Source organism: Equus przewalskii, chromosome 7, assembly GCF_037783145.1.
Source record: "Equus przewalskii isolate Varuska chromosome 7, EquPr2, whole genome shotgun sequence".
NCBI lineage: Eukaryota > Metazoa > Chordata > Mammalia > Perissodactyla > Equidae > Equus > Equus przewalskii.
In genome coordinates, this window is record NC_091837.1 from 91829788 (window position 1) to 91851569 (window position 21782).

The 21782-nt window shown below is 42.0% G+C and overlaps 1 protein-coding gene across 16 annotated transcripts in view; it reads left to right on the top strand.

Moving 5' to 3' along the window:
- Positions 1–21782, top strand: part of ZNF236 (zinc finger protein 236) — a 117621-nt gene that overhangs the window by 78730 nt on the left and 17109 nt on the right. For 8 of the 16 annotated variants that reach the window (XM_070627914.1, XM_070627912.1, XM_070627916.1 and 5 more), the window contains 9 exons: positions 781–993; positions 3969–4251; positions 6640–6743; positions 8569–8934; positions 9664–9809; positions 9904–10144; positions 10563–10742; positions 13753–13908; positions 19965–20152. In XM_070627914.1, coding sequence (XP_070484015.1) covers positions 781–993; positions 3969–4251; positions 6640–6743; positions 8569–8934; positions 9664–9809; positions 9904–10144; positions 10563–10742; positions 13753–13908; positions 19965–20152 — 1877 coding nt within the window. Of the gene's footprint in view, positions 1–780; positions 994–3968; positions 4252–6639; positions 6744–8568; positions 8935–9663; positions 9810–9903; positions 10145–10562; positions 10743–13752; positions 13909–18841; positions 18924–19964; positions 20153–21782 lie in introns of all 16 variants that reach the window. The other 8 variants (XM_070627915.1, XM_070627913.1, XM_070627917.1 and 5 more) reach the window with 4 other exon arrangements.

Consider the following 21782-nt stretch of genomic DNA (forward strand, 5'->3'; position numbering starts at 1 on the left):
GTTTATGTAATATATTAATAATACTTCTGTTTAATATCAACATATATCCTATATAAGGTTTTATTTGAAAATAAAGGGGTACTGCTTAAAAACATACAAACAACACAAGGAAAGGTCAGTCTGTAAGTTGGTTGGGGAGTGGTCTTGATGGGCGCTGGCAAGATGGGCTGGGAGCAGGCCACGTGGCGCTCTGAAGGTCCTGCGCAGGAATCGTGTTACCTCCAGCCGAGGGAAGCCAGGACAGCCCCACAAGGAGCAGAGCCTGGCCAGCTTTGCAGTTCGGAAAGTCATGGTGGCCACTCCGTGAAGAAAGACAGGGACCCTTCCTAGCTTGCCTCTGTGTTGTTAGTCCAGAGGACAGAGCCCTTCTGCTCAGATGTTACTTGAAAGTAAGCTGTATAGAGACACTGTAGGCTGTTCATTAGGGTCTAATCTAAGTCATTTGCTGTGGGAATGATGAAAAAACATGGATTTGAAGAAAGATTTCTGGGGTAGAATCCACAAACCTGTCGCCAGTTTAAATGTGAACGGCGATGGGGCAGAGGGAACTTGACCTTAGTTTAGGGAGATGCTTTGGAGGCCATAGTTTCACTAGCGAATGTAGTGGGACACGGTGTGTCAGTTCCATCCGAAAATAACTCAGCTCCTGCAGACAGGAGACCACAGCAAATAAAGGGTCTTTGATTTCATGGCCTATTGAGCATATCTGTGTTTGCTCTTGGCTACTTAACAATTTTAAGGTAATGAAATGTGGTTTTCTACCTTGTTCCTCTGTGACAGGAGTGAAGGCCTTCAGCTGCAGCATCTGCAACGCGTCCTTCACGACCAACGGCAGCCTCACTAGGCACATGGCCACACACATGAGCATGAAGCCGTACAAGTGTCCGTTTTGTGAGCAGGGCTTCCGGACCACGGTTCACTGTAAAAAGCACATGAAGAGGCACCAGACGGTCTCCTCCGCCGGGTCAGCGACTGCAGAGGCAGAAGGAGGAGGTACTGTTCGTTTGTTGGCTCAAGGTCTATTAACCAGATGCTAACTTGGAGATAAGTTAATATACAAATCACCTTTGAAATTAATTGTTTTCTGATTATGAAAGCAATACCTGCTCTTTGGGAAAAAAAAACGGAGAGGGATGCAAAGAGGAGAACTTGTAATCTCAGTAATCGCCACACACCAGAAAATCAGCACCCACTGGAACCATGCAGGCTTCCTGCCACGCATGTACGTACGTGTGGGGAGAGATCTTACTTTCGTGACGGATAGGAAATCATGCTGTCTATGGTGTTATAGTCCACTTAATTTTCCCTCCACTGAGGTTTATCACAGAGGTATTTGATGTTGTTAAACACAGATGTACATCAGTTCGAACGACTGCATGGAACTCCATTGTACTTTATTACATAATTTCCTACCGATGGACATGTAGCTGTTAGCCAGTCTTTCACTATAATAGGAATAGCCAGCATTTATGGAGTACTTTAACCCTTGACAAACCCGTGCTTACCACTTACATTATCTCATTTAATTGACATAAAACACTGTACAGCTAATGAAACGTTAGACAAGCTGATTTGCCCAAGTCTTATACCAAATAAATATAGTAATCCCAAGAGTATTATTTTGTGCTTGTACATTTTGTATTTAGCAGGTGATTTCTTTTTAGCGAATCCCGCAAGTGAAATTACAGTGTTAAGAATGTGCACGTTGTATATTTTGACACGTGATGCCAGTACACAGCATTTTAATTTTTTTCACCGGTGTCATTCTGTACACAGTGTGGGTTGTGCTCGTGTGAATGTCGTGGGGCCTGGACTGCTGTCTGTGCTGTGACTGGCACTGTGCATCCCACAGCACTGGTGCTCAGTTTTCTGTGGAGTGAATGTGATGAACGGGTGTGATCGTTCAGTTGATGTCCTCACGGTGGTCAGATATGGTGACGATTCATTGGCTTCTCTCCCCGTTTGCTGTTCCTGCATCTGCTCTGTGTTCACCTGACCTCAAGGTCACAGTTGTCCCCAGTGTGCTGTGCCAAATGACAGCAGTGTAGCCTTCTCTTATATTTTGGGGAAGAAGTCTTTAAAGTGTGCCTAACCTACCTTCAGATAACAAAAACTCTGACTTCTCCACAGCGAGGCAGCTGCTTTTTCTTCAGTAGATAATTCAGATTATTGATGTTTCTGACCTGTTATACTTAGTGAAATAGCTCACATTTTTCAATCTCATTGTCGTGATTTAGTAAAGTATAAAAAGAAAATAACTCTTTTCCTTACAATGAATTAAAAAATATAGGACATCCCAGTATTACTTCTAGAACCCTGTAGTTTGGAGGGTGTTAACTAATCAGCCAATACGAATAATCTCCAGGTCTGATCGTGTGCTCCTTCCCATCAGTTAGTAGGGCATCTAATGCCCTTAAATCAGTGCCGTGAGGATGGATTTGGGCCTCTTGTTACAGCTTCACCACACTGCTGTGTATGTATTTAGATACGCCTTTATGTACTTTGGTGTTTTCTTATTTTGGATCCTCGAGGGAAAAAAACTTCATATGAACTCTTGTCTATAGATGAAAAGTCACTTGTTAAAATTGTTTCCTTTTACCCAAGTCTAGAGTCTTGTAATAGAGATTTAATTCCTTCACATTTATTGTGACAAGTAAACCTATTTGGCCTAACACTGCCACGTTATTTTATGTCTTCTCCTTACTGGGCCACATTTTATTACTTTTTCTTCTTTTGATGACTTTTGCTATATTGATTGTGTTCTTGGTTACCTTAAAATTTTTACCGTAATTATCTCCATGTTTCTATATCATTGTTGGTGAGGCCACCATCTATAACCGGCTGCCCCCAAATCTTTCCAGAATTTACTGTCGTAATGTGGAATTTTAGTTCATTTTCTTTTCTTTTTCTGGAATCTTACTAAATGACTGTATCTTCCATGGTTCACCTTCTCTCACCTCCCTTCTCAGCCCTCTCTTTCTCTCTTTCCCTCCCTCCCTGCCCTCTCACTCATCTTTTTTCCCTTTATTCTCAGAGAATCATCCAGTTAGTTTTATAATTCACTAATTTGGTTTTAGCCACTGTCCATTTTGCTATTTTGTGTTTCTGTTCAGTTTTTAAAAATTTTTTTAGGGGCCAGCCCCATGGCCGAGTGGTTAAGTTCTCGCCCTCTGCTTCGGCGGCCTAGGGTTTCACTGGTTCGGATCCTGGGTGCGGACATGGCACCGCTCATCAAGCCATGCTGAGGCGGCATCCCACATGCCACAACTAGAAGGACCCACAACTGAAAATACACAACTATGTATTGGGGGGCTTTGAAGAGAAAAACGAAAAATAAAAAAGATTTTTTTTAGCCATCTGTGCAATAATGACCTGCTCCCAGACAAACTTTTTTCTCTCTGTGGTAGATTTTAATAGCCACTTATTCTTGTTTTTTGTCAATGTAAATATATCTTTATATTTCAATGAAAGAATATCTAAACATACATATTTAAAAAATTTTTTTTCTTTCATTAAATCTTTTTAATTGGGGGCTATTTGCTAATTTGTCAATTTGGTCTCTTTTTGGGCTGTTGATTTTATTTATCTGATGATGATTCCTCTTTTGCCCATATTAATGAACAAAACATCCATGTTTATGAGTCCCAGTGACTTGTGTGGACACTGAGTTTCACAGCCCACTGCCGGGATGACAGCAAAGGCTAGAAGTCGGTCTTTAGTCTTAGCATCTCTAATGTCGGTGTTTGCTTCCCTGCAGCATGCTCGTCACTGCGCTGTTTTCCTTCTGGGGATCCTGCCTAGCTTCTCGATAGAACGGTGGTGGTAAAAAGCTCTTTATCATCTCAAATAGAGCTTTCTTGAGTCATTAATTTTTAACCTTACAAACTGGTTTAGTTTTAATTTACTTGTTCTGTGAAAACTTAGTTTTTTTTGTTAGGATTTGATCCTTTTTCCTATATTTCGTTTAGATATGTGTATGGAAGAAGAAGAAGACAGTTCTGAAAGGAGTGTGTCTAGGAAGGCTCGTCCCGAGGTCATCACTTTCACAGAGGAGGAGACGGCACAGTTAGCTAAAATTCGGCCTCAGGAAAGCGCTACTGTCTCCGAGCAGGTGCTCGTGCAGTCTGCTGCGGAGAAGGACCGCATCAGCGAGATGAAGGACAGGCAGGCGGAGCTCGAGGCCGAGCCCAAGTACGCCAACTGCTGCTCCTACTGTCCCAAGAGTTTTAAAAAGCCCAGCGACTTAGTAAGGTAAGGCCAGGGGCCTGGAACAGTGCTCTGTGCGCTCCTCGGGCCATCTCGTGCAGGGAGCCGGTCAGTTTCCGCACTTGGTGCCACTGACGTGGCTGCTTACTTTCCTGAGTTGTGGTTTTAAGCCAGTATAACTTCTGAGGCTTCCTTTTAATCTCATTCAGAATGTTAAATACAAATTTGTTTTCTCCGTGGATTGCTTGTGCTTATTTCTGTATAATCGTGGTAGTATTAAAAAAAAATCAAAGATTAATTATTCATTGAGAAAGACATGGTGCCAAACTTTTAGGGATGTCCTCCTATCCTACAGCGTGCTGGTCTGCATGAGGAGCGAGGGCACAGCACGTAGCAAGTTAGAGAGTAAGAGGAGAGGTCTCCAGGAAGGTGCGATGAAGGCAGGCAGGCCGGATAGCAGTGATTGACATGAGATCCAGCCAAGCAGATGTGCAGATAGGAGCCAGGACACGGCAAATGAGAGAAGGGCTCCAGGGACCTTCAGACAGGAAAAGAAGACGCAAGTATAACATTCTCTTAATATATCTGAAGAGTTGCTATATTCAATCAGGGGACACCTATTTTTTCCTTTCAGAGATAGAACTAATGGGCGAAAGGTATAGGGGACGTAGAAGGAAGAAGTGTCAGGATGTTAAGATGGATAATAATAGAGCAGGCTGCTTCTGGAAGCCGGACGGTTCCTCTGTACTCCACAGAGCGCTCCACGTGAGGTGGAGGCAACGTGGGAAGAGTGGCTTGTCGTTGAGTAGCTGCTAGGTTGGGAGTGCTCATCTAGTGAGTGCAGAAGGGGCTGCGGGCGTTCTCTTTCTACCCCCGTAGTGAGAGGGGTCGTGAGGTGGGTGAGTGCGGTTAGAGGAAGCCCAGATGGGGCTTGATGGCATGGGCCCCAAGGTGTCACCGTGCTCTCTCTGTAGGCTGGGAGGAAGGGTCTCACAGGTCAACAGAGTGATCTGACGTGGGCGATGAGACAGGAGAACGTTAGACCAAGGAGAGGGTCAGGGAGTTATGATGAAAGAGCTTGGGTGCTTCATAGGTGGGAGTCCAGCCTGGCAAGCGATCGTGTGGCCACCAGGAACTAATGAGCCACCTGGTCGGGAGAGTTGGGGTCACCGGCGGGAGGCAGACATGGGAACCGTGGATGAGAATGTGTGCCGGGCAGGGGCACCCGTGTGGAGGTGTTGGAGACAGCCCTGTGGGGATCCACACGCCGCTTTAGAGGACTGCAAGGCTGTGGGTGTGTGCTGACGAGCAGCCAGTAAGGACAGGAGATGAAGGAGGCAAGAAGCCACAACATCATCAGTGTGCTAATGAAGCCTGCATCGCAAAATGAAAAGGAGAGGCGGCACTTATACCAAAAAACAAGAAGTGCGGTACAGCCTGACAGCTGATTTATCTTCTCCCTGTTCTATTTTTCATTTAAAAATCATTTAGGGTTCAGCCTCCCCTGTTACGTACTGGGCAAAAATCATGGTAAAGCAAAACAAAAGAAAACCAGCACAGGAGGCTGTCGAGTGACAAATGCTCCTGCTCCCAGGGATCACCACTATTGGCAGTTCCTTATGTGCATTTTTCAGACATGCCCACGCATATATAAACATTAAGTTCTGAAATTTTGTTTTTTGTTTAATTTTTACATATCATTGAGTACTGGATGTCTGTCTTTATCAGCACCTGCAAACCTATTTCATTCTTTTAAATGGTGACGCGGTGTTCTGCTGCATGGGCATACCAGAATTTATTTTAGCAGACCCCTCTATGAACATTTAGTTTTCAGTGTTTAGTTATCAGTCACCACCACAGTGGTGTGCTCTTTGGTGCATCTGGGTGAGCGTCAGGGGTCAATGCTGACAGACAACACCCGTTGGCCTCCAGGTGGGCTGTGCTGTTTAAGTCCGTCAGTCTGAGTGCCTGTTCCCAGACCACCAGCCAGCAGCGGGCCGTCATCAGGCTGTCGGGGAGGACAGCGCCTGGTCGTTTTAATTTGCTCTTGTTACATCCTGAGTATGGGTGAACACTTTTTCATGTGGTGTTTGGCTGTGTGCGTTTCTCCTTCTCTGAGCTGCCTGTGCACTGCCCATTTTTCTGCTGTGATGTTTCTTGTCTTATTGCTGATTTGTAAGAGCTCTTTGGTTTTTAAGAAAGTTAGCCCTGTTTTCATTGGTCTTGCAGAATTTTTGTTGTCTTTTGGATTTGTTTTATGGTCTTTTTTGTAAAGAATGAAGCTTTAAAGTTTTATTTGGTCAGATTTATTCAGTACGTAGTAACATCATTTGTATTTATATGGATAGTTATAAATTTAAAATCATGAAGTTTTTTGTAAATGTGTCTAGAATTAAAAAGAAAAACACTTAATTGTAAATGCTTTCTGTTTAGACACGTTCGAATCCATACTGGAGAAAAGCCATATAAATGTGATGAATGTGGGAAGAGTTTTACTGTTAAATCTACTCTCGACTGCCACGTGAAGACTCACACAGGTGAGAACGGAGACCTGTGTCACTGGGAGATGCCTCACCATCGCTTTTTGTATTTGTTTGCACCTATATGTTTTGCACATATAAATAGTGTCAAAATTATAGAAGCTTAAAAATCAGGAACCGTGAAGAAATGGATGTAGAAGACTTTTGATCCCTGTCATGGGGGAAATGATCTTTATAACACTAAGGAAAAGGAGCTAGATCTCAAATGTCGAGTTATGTCACCTTGTATGCTCAGTGAGACTTAACTACCTTTGTTAAAAAGATTACCTCTCAGTCTCATTGAGGCCAAAGAGATTCAGTTTGTTGAGGTTTTGTAAAAACTGGGCACTTAGCAAATCTGATTACAGTTGTCGGATAACAATTCTTTTTATGTGGGGGGAAAAATCTTATAAAGGAAAAAAATTGATATACAATTTCCATGGCCGTTTTCTTTTCTTCATCTCATTTGAGGAGCTGAAGGTGAATTGTCCTAGTCCAGGTATATGAAGCCTTTGCTTCCTGACTCTGCGCTGTGTGTCCGAGTGGTTAAGAGGGCAGACTCTGCCCTCTGGTGGGCTGGACTCTGTGCTCCACCTGTAAGCCACTGCTCTGAGCCCCCGGTTCCTCGTGTGGAAAACGGGGCTTAGGAAGACGGTGCACAGTAACTCTCAGAGAATGTTAGAGTTGTTGTTACAATTTGTAGGATTATGATTATCAGACTCATTCATATTCTTAATTTTTGATTATGAGCAGAATTAACCAAGAGTATGTAAATGGAATTTCACACATTTATGATTCTTTTCTGATATTTGGAATTAAATAAAAAGATACACAAACTCATTCAGTATGCCTCTTCTCTGGGCGGTGTTTGCATTGTTTCATTAGCTTCCGTGTGTTTGTCGCTCGTGTGTAGACTGTGAGCTGCTGAGGGTCAGGAGGGACCAGCTCACCTGTCTTTGCGTCCCTGGGTTGAGTGTGCTGACTCTCACATGGCAGGTCCTGGCGATGTCCGTGATGCCTCGTGCACACTGGGTTTCAGTGTCAGCTCCCATACTTAAGGAATAGAAAGAAAAGTCTGTGAAAAATACGTTTTATGGTCTCATTCTTCATTCTGACGTCATCAGGTGATTTCTGAGGTCCCTGAGCAGTGTTAGGATAAGAGACCTCACGAATCCTGGAGTGAGTCCCAGGTGCCTGTCTCTGGTATAAATCAGTATTGGTTTCCTGGAACAGGAGAGGGAAACAGAAAACCAGGACGTTTTTTTCCTCCCAGAGCCTCTCCAGAGCAGGGTCGGTGCTCGTGGCAGGGCACTCAGGCCTGCCTTCTTGGCCTTTGTTAGCTCTGTACCCGTTAAAAGAACTAGTGTCCCAGGAGCAGGGCGCATGATGCTAGATGTGTGGCTCTGCGAGCCCAGAGCTCCTTCTCCAAGGTGGATTCTACCAGTGCTGGTGTCTTGCTGTCTCCTTTGCGGAAAAGAAAATAAAGTGATGAGTCGCTAACATGGCCTTTGTAAAGTCAGAGCCACAGTGATGCCTAGCTGAGCTAAAGCACCGTAACCTTAACTTCCCACAGGGTTCGTGATGCAGTGGGTTAGAGACACTGTAACATCAAAGTGTTGTGAAAATACTACATTCAAATTGTGAACAATGTACTTAACTTACTTTTAAGTTTCTACAGCATCTCTCTCTCATATCCGTGACTTCCTATGGGAGAAAGGGACTCTTTGCAGCACTGGGGTGCGTGGATTCAGCACATTCACACCCACACTGGCTGTTTGACTGGGTGCATGTGAATGTAATGCAGTGGTCGGCTCCTGTTGACTCTTGGCTGTCCTTTTCACAGGTCAGAAACTCTTCAGTTGTCATGTCTGCAGCAACGCCTTTTCTACAAAGGGAAGTCTGAAAGTCCACATGCGTTTGCATACGGGAGCAAAGCCTTTCAAATGTCCCCATTGTGAATTACGTTTCCGGACATCTGGGCGAAGGAAGACTCACATGCAGTTTCACTATAAACCAGACCCAAAGAAAGCCAGGAAACCTGTGACCCGAAGTTCATCAGAAGGGCTGCAGCCCGTCAACCTCCTCAGTCCGTCCTCCTCTGACCCTAACGTGTTTATCATGAACAACTCTGTTCTCGCAGGACAGTTTGATCAGAACTTGCTTCAGCAAGGACTGGTGGGCCAGGCTGTCCTTCCGGCCTCTATGTCAGGTAAGTACCGAGTCTGGTGAACAGGGGGTGGCACAGTAAGTGCACTAACAGATGTCACTTTTGTTGCTGCCAGTAATGAAGAAATGTTACTGTCAGCAACAGAACACTGCCCTTCCTTGAAATTTCCCGAATGTGGCAGCTGGAAATTTCATCTTTAGCCAGTTACCCTCCCATTTCCCATTCTTTCTTCCATCACATCTCCTTTTTAATACTTTAGTACTGTGTTTAGCTTTTTATTTTTACTGGGTTTAAACTTGTTTGTTTCTAGCATTCTCACAAATTTGATAATGAGACGTGTGATTTCTAACTACTCGTTAACATTGTTTTTAATAAACTGGAGTTACTCAGTGGCCGTTGGGGTGGTGCAGTGCTTGAGAAGTATTAAATTTTAGCCACTTGGGTTTTTTATGTACTTACAGATAAATATAGCAAATGTTAATAGCTATTAGCATCTTCTGTGGCTTTCTTTCTGTGTATGTGTCCTATGGTGTGATTAAAGCCTAATAAAAGACAGTCACTGGTTGTTTTGTTAAATCTTGGTTTGATCAGTGTCGTCTCTTTGAGCCTAGTTTCCTGTTACATTTAAAATGGATGATATGATTATCTATTTCACAGGGTTTGTTTTCTGATGATAAGTTAGGTAATGTGTGTGTGTGGTGTGGAGTAAGCGTCAGTGCTCGTTGATTAGATCACATTGCTACACGGTCTCTCCTGTTCCTTTCTCTGCAGCAGGTGGTGACTGGACAGTGTCTTTGACCGACGGAAGCCTGGCCACCCTGGAAGGCATCCAGTTACAGCTGGCTGCTAACTTGGTTGGGTCAAATGTTCAAATTTCTGGAATTGATGCCTCTAGCATTAATAACATCACATTACAGGTATGATACCTGCCGTGGTTTTCTGTGCTTTAACGTGGTCTAAATCACACGTAAGTGTGAAATTTTCATTACAAATGTCTATGTTGCTTTTCAGATCGACCCAAGCATCTTGCAGCAAACGCTACAGCAGAGCAATTTGCTTGCTCAGCAGCTGACAGGGGAGCCTGGCTTGGCCGCACAAAGCAGTTCTCTTCAGACGCCGGACAGTACGGTCCCAGCCAGTGTGGTCATCCAGCCCATCTCAGGCCTGTCCTTACAGCCCACGGTGACATCTGCCAATTTGACCATAGGCCCACTGTCTGAGCAGGATTCCGTGTTGACCACTAGCAGCAGTGGTAGGAGCCATTCACTTTTGTCGATTTTGACAGCTGGCATTTCAGCTTCTTGCTTGTAGTCACATATTTGATTTTAGGACACTGTGCTGCCATTTCTGTCTCATTGTAAAGCTCACCAAATAAATCAAATGTCCTATGGGTAAAGTAAGCTTTTCTTATGATAAATGATGTTTATTCAATATATGTGCATAGATCACTACATTCATATAATTACTTTTGTCCTGTTGGCTTCCTGTTCCATCATAAGGCTTTCTTATCTTTTGAGAGGAAGGAATTAAAGATGGCTTATATTTTATTTTGAATCTTTCTCCTTTTGAAATAAATCTCACTAAAATATTTTTAATATAAAAAAGGAGAAAATTATTATTTTTTAAGCCCAGCTTTGTTTTGTTTTGTTTTGTTTTGTAATGATGACCAGGGACTCAAGACCTCTCTCAAGTGATGACGTCACAAGGCCTGGTGTCCACCTCCAGTGGCCCCCACGAGATCACACTGACCATTAACAACTCAAGTCTGAGCCAGGTCTTGGCTCAGGCTGCTGGACCCACTGCCGCATCATCCTCGGGGTCTCCGCAGGAAATCACGCTGACTATCTCTGGTTAGTCGTTTAAAATTTTAAACATCCTTTCACCTGCAGTTGAAGTGTATCTTCTTTGTATTATTTTCCTGCAACACTGAGCTTTGCATAAAGCCAGTGCTCAATAAGTGTGTGTAATTTATGTGAGAAATTCAAGTTTCGTGAAAATAATGTTACAATTCAAATCTAATACCAGAAATTGAAAATGGTAGTTTCCTGTGTCACTTCCAGTTTGAGTCAGTTATTTTTGTCACCTTTTTTTTTTTTTTTTTTAGCAAAGAGCAGAAAACCATAGCTTCGTAGTTCTTACTCATGTTCCATTAAACTGAAAGAATGTAATTGGTATAAACCCTGTATGGTAGGACGTTGTAGATACCTGCTCTCCTGATCTTTTCAGAATTCTGCTCAGATTATATAGAAAAATATTAAATGTAGTAGAACACTGAAAAGTAGGTGAAAGTGTAGAAACTACCCTTTGTGTGGGGCACTTGAAATTGGTAAATTAATCCTGCACATAATTCACCAAGCTGACTCATTCCCTGTTCCAGGGCTGTGATATTCACGATCAGGTTCTTCTTACATATCATTAATGCTCACAGCATTTTTTTTTTGAGGAAGATTAGCCCTGAGCTAACATCTGCGGCCAATCCTCCTCTTTTTGCTGAGGAAGACTGGCCCTGAGCTAATATCCGTGGCCATCTTCCTCTGCTTTCTATGTGGGACGCCTACCACAGCATGGCTTGCCAAGCGGTGCCATATCCGCACCCGCCATCCGAACCGGCAAACCCCGGGCCGCCGAAGCGGAATGTGCAAACTTAACTGCTGCGCCACCAGGCCGGCCTCTCTCACAGCGTTTTTTGATCTGAGATACCCTGGGACATATTTTACAGGTGTGCTTTGCCAACGTGATTCTTCGCTATGAACTCTTCAAGTTAACTAAAAGTCATTTTTAAGATTAGCAACAATTTTTATGACCCTTATTATGCACCAGGCACTATTTTCGTGACTTACAAATATTATTAATTCGTTTAACATTAATTCATTTAAGCCTCATAACAACTTCATGAGGCTGTTGTTAAAAATAAGAAAAACGTTTTTCTGGGAGTCAAAATAACCTCCCTGGAGATACAGTGTGATGGTGGAAGCGTCTACATTTTCCCTTAAAACACTAGGAATGATGGTGGAAACGTGAGAAATTTGAGGAACTATTCTTAGGTAGAACTTTGCTTTTGAATGACTTGCAGTGATTTTTAGATGCTATTAGACGGCAAAAATTAACTTTGAATTTTATATAATTCAGGAACCTTCCTCCTTTCATTATATATAACTGAATTTCAAGGTTGGAAATATAGAAGAGTTATTTTAAGAAAGCTATTTTGTTGATCAAATTAACTTTTTTTGAGTAACCTTGATATATGAGGCATGGTGCTAATCCTGTACAAAACACACATAATTATGAAGAGTCTCACTTAGAGTTCAGACAATGTGTTATTCAGTTTGTGGATTGTGCTTCTATTTCTCCTATGTTTTTGTGTCATTGATGATTTCGTTATTTTATTGCTTATTAGTGTATTCAAAAGAGTAGGTGAAGATAACTAATTTTTTAAAAAATTTAGATTAAAAGGTTTGTCATAGGGGAGATCTTTAAATCAGTCGATGAAATAAGGTTTGCCCAAACTTTGGGCTTAAAATTTCTTATTTTCTCTGTGCTTCGTTACACGTAATGAGAATGGGCCATAGTGACTCCTAAGTCAACGCTTCCTTATCCCATTCTGAAAAGCCTGAAAGTGGAAAATCTTTTAATTTATGATCCCTTATTAAAAGCATCTGGATATTCTATAGAAATTTTCGGTTATTTTGTAGGATGTTCTCTTTTCCATTAATGCATAGAGTTATAAATGCTTGTGAATGCTAGAATGCAAATATCCCTTCAGTTAAGTTTTGCAGACTTTTAGCAATTCATAAGTCTTTGGGGGAGAAAGGTAAACATGAGTAAAAGGCAAGGATAGTTCTCAGCCTCCCCAAGTGACGTGTACATAAACAGTGACAGTCCTCTTACCTGATGTTCTCAGTCCAGTTATTAGTAAAAAGCTACGTCAAACAGAAAAAAAGTGATAGCTAATACCCCGAACTTCATCCGCAGATCTTTTCAGCAGGGGTCTGCTCTGCGGATAAGAGTTGTGCGTTTTTTTGTTTTGCCCATGTCCACGCCCACCGTGCGTAACTTCAGTTACTATTTCTGTTTGTTTAGAGAGGCATGAGGATGTCAGGAATTAGAAAGCAGAGTGCAGCATCCTTTTGACTTTTGATGCTTTTCCCCTCCAGTTTTGTATAGTTGTCTTGTTATGCCTAACTTGACAGCAGAGTTTTTAAAAGTAACCTGTCCTTGTCAAATCTTTCCAAAGCAGTTTGGTTTTCATGGAAACATCAACAGGTTTTCATATTCATCTGTTTCCATACTGTCTGATTATGTTATATAATTACAGTAGTCCGTGACGCTGGCGTGAGCAGGTTTTGAACTAAAAGCCAGCGTCTCTCGGTGAGAAAATGTCCCAGGCGTGTTTCAATGTGTGTCTAAGTGTCCAGAGGGCGTGGCGCAGCGAGCCCTCCTCCAGGAAAGCGCAGCATCTGCGCTTCAGCAGGCCACCTCGGTTGGGACCAGGCATGGCGGGTTCTCGTCTCCTGTGATGTCCCTTTCATCCACACCTGGTGGTCCACCACTCTCGGAAATATTTTCGGTTCAGTTTAAGTTTTATTTAAAAAGGTGTGTAATTTTAAGTGCCTAAGTACTGAGTTAAAGTAGAGCTCTCAAGAAGCACTTAAAAATACTTCACAGCTTAAAAATGTGTGAACAAATACTCTCACTTACAGAAATGTGTTTCATGGCCTTATTTTCATTTTTTTTCTGTAAATATTACTAAAAATGAAGTAGCTTTCATTTTTAATAGGATGTTAATATGTGTTTAACACATTTGCCAGAATGTGAATTACCATGTTACTTTCAGATATCACAATATTAATTTCTATTTAGGTCAAGATCTTATTCAACACAATTCTAATGGAAGTAGTGAACTAAATGGAAGCATAAGATTGTCAGCACCTGCAATCAATAATCAGTCTACAGGTGCCACCTTAACAATCAGCAATGATCAACTTCTCTCTCAGAGTGCAACATTGAGCTCCTCAGGTATGCAGCTACTGAGTTAGCCACAGAAGACACCATAAGATGCCGTAGCTAAAGGGCTGCGCTCCAGTCGCTGGAAGGAAGCAAGCCCTCATTAGCATGACAAACGTTCTATCCTGTGCAAGAGAAGTCATAAGGAGAGGTGGCTTATGTGTAATTCTTGGACACAGAATTCTCTCTCGAGTTTATCAGCTAACTAATGATCCTACCTTTCAACGAATAAAAGTAAATAATCTGGGGCCAGCCTGGTCGCACAGTGGTTAAGTGCGCACATTCTGCTTCAGTGGCCCGGGGTTTGCTGGTTTGGATCCTGGGTGCAGACATGGCACCGCTTGGCAAGCCATGCTGTGGTAGGTGTCCCACATATAAAGTAGAGGAAGATGGGCACACATGTTAGCTCAGGGCTGATCTTCCTCAAAAAAACAAAAAGTAAATAATCTTATTCAACTATACAAGGCGTTATGTATTTATGCAGGGGAGCATTTTGATGACTCCATTACAAAGCTGTCCCCTGATTACCTATGCTGGAAGTTTCTCCAGCTCATTACTTTGTGCCCTGCAGTGTGAATTTTCTGGCCAGCTGACAGTAGGATAACAAAGTTAAAAGAAGGCATATTTCTAAGGTTTTGAAGTATAGACTTTTATAAAAAATAAAAATAAGCTCAATTAAAATAAAACTAAATGAGCTCCAGTAAAATAAATCACAGCTTCATATGTAACTGTTAACTGTTCCGGATGACATGCTTATCCAGTCTTCTTCACCTTGTAGAGATTTCAGTAATTTCTTAGCCCTCTTATATTCCACCTATGTATATCATTTTTTGAGAAAAAAATTAATAATCTTTAGATATTTTTGTACCCACAGCTAGACTTTTTTCATGCTTGATTGAAATGCTTTCTTATCCAGTAAATCATTTATTCAATAGAAGATTGTAGTATGTACTATGTGGTAGGAATTTTGCTAAATCTGGGAGTGTAAAACTGAGCAAGGCAGACATGGTTGGATCCTAGAAGCTATAGAATGCAGACATTTACTGAAGAATCCGTAAGTCAATGTAAAATTACAATAGTGACCACATAAAATGGAGAGAGAACAGTTCCGAGAGAGCAGGTCTCGGGGAATTTGTCCCAGTGGGGGATGGCTTCTCTGGAGAGGGCCGGCCGAGCCGAGAATGGAGCTCTGGCAGTGTGAGCGCTCCTCCTGAGGCAGCGGCACAGTGTGTGTGGCCTGGGCTGCCTTGCTGAGCTGAAGAAGGTTGTGAGCTGAGGCAAGGCGGCACAGCGTAAGATTGGCGGAGATCCAAGGAGGGCATGGGCCATTCAGGACCTTGGAGGAGCTTTTGACACCCTTCTCAGTTCCTGAAGGGTAAACCAAGGCCCCAGTGGTTAAGAACTCTCTCACTTACATCCTGAGGGATCAAGGCAGATCCAGAATCTGGACTCTGACCAGTGATTGTTTCCACTGGACTTTTGCTCTCGGTGTCTTGCTGTATCTACTTAATCTTACTCTGTTCTTCCTTATCAATTTGCTTGATTAATTTTGGGGCTCTAAAAAGCTATCATAGAACTCAATTCTCATTAATTTGAAATAAGGGAGGCTTCTTGTTTGTTCTGTTTTCAATTGAGGGGAACTTTGTTTTGTGTTCTAAGCTAGGACTCTCAGGCTATAGTATCGTCTGTGGTAGTGAGACATCTGCGTGTGTCTTGTGCTGTTGAAGTGACAGCAAACTTTTCTCTACTGACTTTCTGAAAGTCAGAGTTTGTATCCTTTTTTTTTTTTTTTAAACCAAGTGTGTTCTTGCTTATCATCTCTAGAATTCTGATCACAGGCTGTGAGTTTGTCATCCTTCCCACTCTGCATGGTGCACGAGTGGCATGAAGATGTATTTCTTGTATCTGGGCCACCAGAGTGGTTGTCACGCTCTGGTGTGGGTCTCTGTTCTGGAGTTTTAGGAATCCAGGCTCTCCCCAGCCTGCTTCACTGAGGAATAGACCGGCCACCAGTGGTAGAATCTTGTGTCTTCCTGGAAGCTCTGCTTCACATCTTTAGAGAGTCTTTGGCAAATTGATGGAAAGACGAGTATTAGATGTTTTAATTTAAGTGGGGTGGGTTTTTGTGCTACTTGGTAATTGGAATGTTTGCTGGTGCAGTAGGTTACTTAATTTAAAACTGGGGATGTTCTGATCAGAATGGAGAGAGTGGATGGAAGGGGAACACGTGAACCCTGAGGGCTCTGTTTGGCTACCAGTGTTTCTTTAAACTACGGTATCTGGTTAGTCAGACATCAAGTGTTTTCCCTTATAGATCCGCCTTCAGGGGTACATGCAGGTGAAGGGTTTTTCAGGGCAGTATGGCTGATGGCAGAACTGAAAGAGAGAATTTGTCTCTCTCTCTTTTTGATGCTGCTTTAGCTTAATGTGGTGCCTTATTTAAAAAAATTTTTTTCAAGGGATTTGGTGATAATTGTAAAATAAAAGATGAGCTTGTAATTAAAGAGCATTTGTTTAGTAACACAATATCAGCTCTTATAAATACAGGATTAATTTTATATGAGGAGATCAGTTGTATTATGTTTTCACATACCTTTGGTGTCTTTGAATAATCCTGGCCATAGGAAGAGATTTTTCCTACATTGAACCAACCAATCCTTGATATTGAGCACATGTTTTTGGAGATGTTTGCATATTCCATTGGTACTGGTCATGATTAAATAGTTGATCCCATCTATGTAGTATTGGTGAAGAGACTACCTCTTAATGGGCAATAGCTATCTTAGAGTCAAAGTCAGTCCCAGAGCAAGCTTCAGGGAACACCAGTAAGAAGTGAAATTAAAATGACTTTGTTTGAGATTGAACAGACCTCTTCTAAGATAAACACTAAAATACAGACCCTCCGTGTTACCATAGAAAGCTTCTGTTGCCAGACCTTTATATCTGAGCATAATGAATATGCATGCGGTTTCTGTTATTTTTTAGTTCTCTGTGTGAACAAGATTTAATTAAGGCTTATCAGCCTCTGGGACAACTCTGGCTGTTTGCCTCTTAATTGGAGGAAGTGTGTTACCTTTTAGGGATTTACAAATAAATTAGCCAAAATTTCACATACAAGATAAAAAGTGCATGCTTTTGTTCAGATGTGTGATGTGGGGGTTGAAGTCCATTTTGAAGTCAGATCCTAAGATCTATGACAAGATTTGACACAAGTAGTTTTCCTAGAAAGTAGTCAAATATGATGTAAGTACCCTTTCAGAGGCAGAAAGTGTTGTTAATACAGGCTTGAAATTTAGCACAGCTTTGTAAGGAATTTTTCTCAAATTGGTATTATCTTTTTGTTCTCAACCCACTTTTAAGATAATTTTGATGAATAAATCGAGTTGTGCTTTCAGTGAAAGAAAACACCACTTCTTTGTTTACTAGTTTGTAGTAAGGTTGTTTTAGCCTTTGTCTCTTCTAGATTTAAATACAAACAATTACTTATTTCCCAACAGCTCAGAAATTTTAACATTTCTTATCTGTGGGTGCATTTTAAAATTAAGGAGGACGTTCTCCCCACTTTCTCCTCGGGAAGCAATGGCCAGACTACCGCACCCTTCCTGTTCCTGCCACCTCCCACCTCTGTCTCTAACATTTTTGTTAACTTCAAGAAAAAGCTGATCTCTCATCTTTTAAACTACTTAGGAAACCTTCCAAAATTATAATTAAGTTTTCTTGGAAGCTATGAAAACTTATCCCAACAAAGATTGAAGACAGTGCTGGGGTTGATGAACATACAGAATTTTATTAATCCTTTAAAGATTACTTTTTTGAGTTAGAGTCATAAAATGAACGGAGATTGCTGTGCTGTGTCCTCGGGGAATAGTGGTTTCAGAGAAGCTGAAGTGGAAACTGCAAGTGAGGGTCGGCAGTCTTGCTTAAGTAATGAATCTTAATTTTCATGTTGAGTGTTTAATTTGATTTTAAACCTGTGGCTTCTAGAGCTTTAAACAAATGTTTTTATATAATTAAGAGCTATATGTTGAGCAAATGTAATTATAGCTTTTAATTAGTTATTTAATTACAGCTTAAGAAAATTTCAGTTTTTTCCTACTTTAATCACATGTTCTTTTCAACTATATTGAGGATAGTTCACTTGAACTGGTATCATCCTCTTTGTGGAAAGTCTCTTGAATTAAGAATGTTATTAAAGGTTCATGCGCCATACTGTTTGAGTTGAAATAGGAACTCTGGCTTCGCCTGAAGTTGTTTAGTCTTTTCACTGAGATTTGTGTCAGGATTCACTTTAGTTACATGAACACCCAGGCTTCTGTTTTCTTTAGATTTCTTGTGATGCACAGTCCTGGAACCTTTTACATTAATAGTCATCAAAGTCAGAAATGTTTTACTGGTGGGAAGGGGGAGAAGATCCTTGGTCCCTTATTTCAGGAGTTCGGCTGAGGTGTGAAGTCTTGCCGTCCAAGTAGCCATGGACCCCATGAGCTTTTGGCTTCGCTCTTTGTGGATGTGGTCCCGGTGAGCCTTAGACCACCGTGCTTCTCTCAGCTGGGTGTTTTGACGGCCCACCCTGTGGTCTCCTCACTGGTTTTGATGGACCAGCGATTCATGTAGCTGGTCATCGCCATGTTCTTCCAGGTTCTTCTTTCTAATCTTTGTCCACTTACGTTAAAATCATGCCTGCATGCTAGTTTGCAAGAGTAAGGATGTGTGGAGGTGACGTCAGGAGAATGAATCGAGGCTGACCAGTGTACTGATAACTGGAGTGCTTAGAGATGCACCCTCCACAAATCCACACTCCTCCTGCTGTCCTGGCGTGTTTTAGGAGTCCCCTCTGCAGATGCTAGGCGAGGTGGGAGGGATCTCACGAGCTTGTCTTTGGAGCCCCGGTGGCTGCTTCAGAGCAGAGACTCCTAGCCTCCTAATGGTTATACTGCTTTTGAAGGTTCCAGGTCTGTGCAGCACAGTGTGGGACTCCAAGAGTGTGCATCTGTGGAGGCATTGTGTTTGGAGGACTCCAGTTACAAGTAAGTGACCTGGTCTCCCGTTGGCCCCTGACTCGAGCACAGGCTCCGGACTGATGTGACCCCCGTCTCAGCAGAGTCTTGACAGGAGCCTCGTTTTGTTTTGTTTTTAAACCTAATTAGGAAATAGGATTTTCAGCTTCTGCTTTAGTTATCATCTTGGTATCTCTAGCACCTAGCACAGTGGCTGACACAAATGGATGATGAATCATGTTTGTTAGATGAATGGAAGGATTGTGAGAGTGTGTGTGTGTATTTGTGTACTTGCATGTGCATGTGTTATACTTACAAGTAGAAACTTAAAAAATGGTTTTTGTTGGTGCGCACCACAGGACTTTGATAATCCCGTGCTAAGCCCATCTCATTTGCCCGTAGGGTGCATGAGTTTCTGTTCTGTAGAAGAAGAGGTCTTTCTTTGCCTGATTCTGTCCCAGATATCTCCTTTTCTCTTATCATTGGCTACAAGGGGAAAATATATAAAGTTTTGTTGTCTTAGCCAAAGAAAATTAAGATGTCATGCAGGATAAATTACTATTTACAGGATTGCATGAGGTTTATTTTGATTCCCTGTATTTCAGAATGAGTAGACGTAAAGGCTGGTGGAAGTGCGAATGTCGTGGACGTGGTCACATTGTAGCTTTGGACTGTTCATTGCTCAGTGTATCACACCTGACTCCTCTTTTCAGGCTGGTCTCTGGTCCTAGATGGGGACAGTGTCCTGAAAATTCTTGTCTGAGTTTCCTTCTGCATTGGCAACAGTTACTGGAACTATGGGGTCACATTTTCACTCCTCTTTTACTGTTTTTCTCTATTTATACTTAAGCAGAGTATATTTATGTATAAAAATATTTAGAAACTACAAAAGCCTTGCCATAAAATTAGAATCAAAGATTCTATGATTTCCTTGGTGCAGTTTCAAAATCTTAGGCAATGTAAATGCTGGTTATGACAGATTAGTCCCTTTATGAAAACCACTCTTCCTATGCTGTTAAAATTGGATGAATCTAGCGTTTTCATTGATCTACTTATTTTGCCTTTTTGTAGAGCTTAATACTACAACTGGAAGCCTTCCTTCGACAACACCGATGTCTCCCTCTGGCATGTCTGCTCAGAACCTGGTCATGTCTTCCTCAGGGGTGGGAGGAGATGCCAGCGTCACGCTGACTCTGGCTGATACTCAGGGTTTGCTCTCCGGAGGACTGGACACGGTCACGCTCAACATCGCTTCTCAGGTGTGTGCCTCACTGCCTTTCCCTTCATGGTAGAGTTATGGTACCATTTCAAAGAGTAAGCTTGGGAAACTTTATTCATTTATTCTTTCCTAAATATGTATTCTGAACTGTTTTCCAAAATTAAAGTGGTTTTTTTGTGATTAAAAAATGTAATATGTTAAATGCAAAAAGGGAAAATCAAGAAAATGCAGATAATACAGAAAAGTATTTAAAAAAATCCACTACCCAAACAGAACTACAGTTAACATTTTAGTGTCTCTATCCTCCTCAACTTTCACATGCATCCGCACAGATAGCATAGTTTAAAATTTTTGCAGAAATGAGTTCGTGTATATATCATGTAGTGTCAGCTTTCCCCTTTGATTATGTTGTAAACATCCTCCCCCGTCAGTGATTTTAGCAGTGCCAAAGTGTTTTAGTGGCTGTGGATCATTTTGTTTTATGGACGAGTTTACTGAGGGGCATTATGTTGCAGTCAAGGTTTCAATAATTAGAGTAGAAGTTCTAATGTTCTGAGCTGAATCCCCCACGAGCAGATATGCTGGATCGAAGGGTGCACCTTTTATATAATGCATTGAGCTAAGACGCTGGAAAACCTTTTGGAGTTTAATTTAAAAAATCATTATGATAAATTATTAATTGTAATGAAGATTTATTATGATCAAGCTATGTCAGAGTTTTGTAAGTTGACCTAGCAGATAGTTCCTGTTCCTATATGCCTGTCCCTGGCCGCGAGAACAGCAGAAGGTGCCGCAGAGCCGGAAAGCTCGTTTGTTGTTCTGTCTACAGAACACGTTCTTGTATTACCCCTGTCTCCGCTTTTTAGGATCCCTGTATAAGAAAAACAGTTAAGGTTGTTGCATCTAGAGCAAGATTAGTTCCAGTCTTGTCACAGCCCTGTGGTGGCTATTTTGACTCTGGAGAAGTGACTAACCTCTTCTGAGTTCTAATTCTTTTCATCTGTAAATAGTGACATTTCCTGCACTGCTCCAGGGCCAGTGTTCAGCCAGCTTGCATCAGGACAAGCACAAATTGTTGCAGTGGAGAATGCTCACTCACCGTTGGCAGATAGCCCTTTCAGGTTCACTGGTGGAGGTCCGCCAGCACCGCAGGGCCCTTTCCTGGGGCAGCCTGTGGCACACTGCAAGTGAGGGCCCAGGCACTCCCTTGGAAGTAGTGGCTTCCATTCTGGCTGACCAGCGTCTGGGCTGAGTAGCTCTGGGTAAGCCCTGCCTTGAGCCCTCCTCTCATTCCCTCCAGGGACCCTGCTGTGACAAGAGGCCAGTTCTAAAGTTCCAGAGGTACTTGCGCATATTATAACTAGAATTGTCTTAACCCCAGCTGTTTAAAGCTTTCTTAATTCCATGCCCTACTTAGCTTTCATCTTCCTACAAGTTTCTCATGTTGACTGTTATTGGTTCTAAATATCTTGACATTTTCATTGAGGCACAGTGTTTTTCTTAGTTTATTAAGAATTGTATAGGGCAGTGAGATTATGAACTGCTAAGAAAAATATTTCTGGTGAAATTATAGTACATGTGAATAGTAAATTAGGTTGATTTACAGGTACTTGATAACGAGTCAAATTTGTTATCCCATCAAGCTCTTGAATGAGACCCTTGGTCATTTT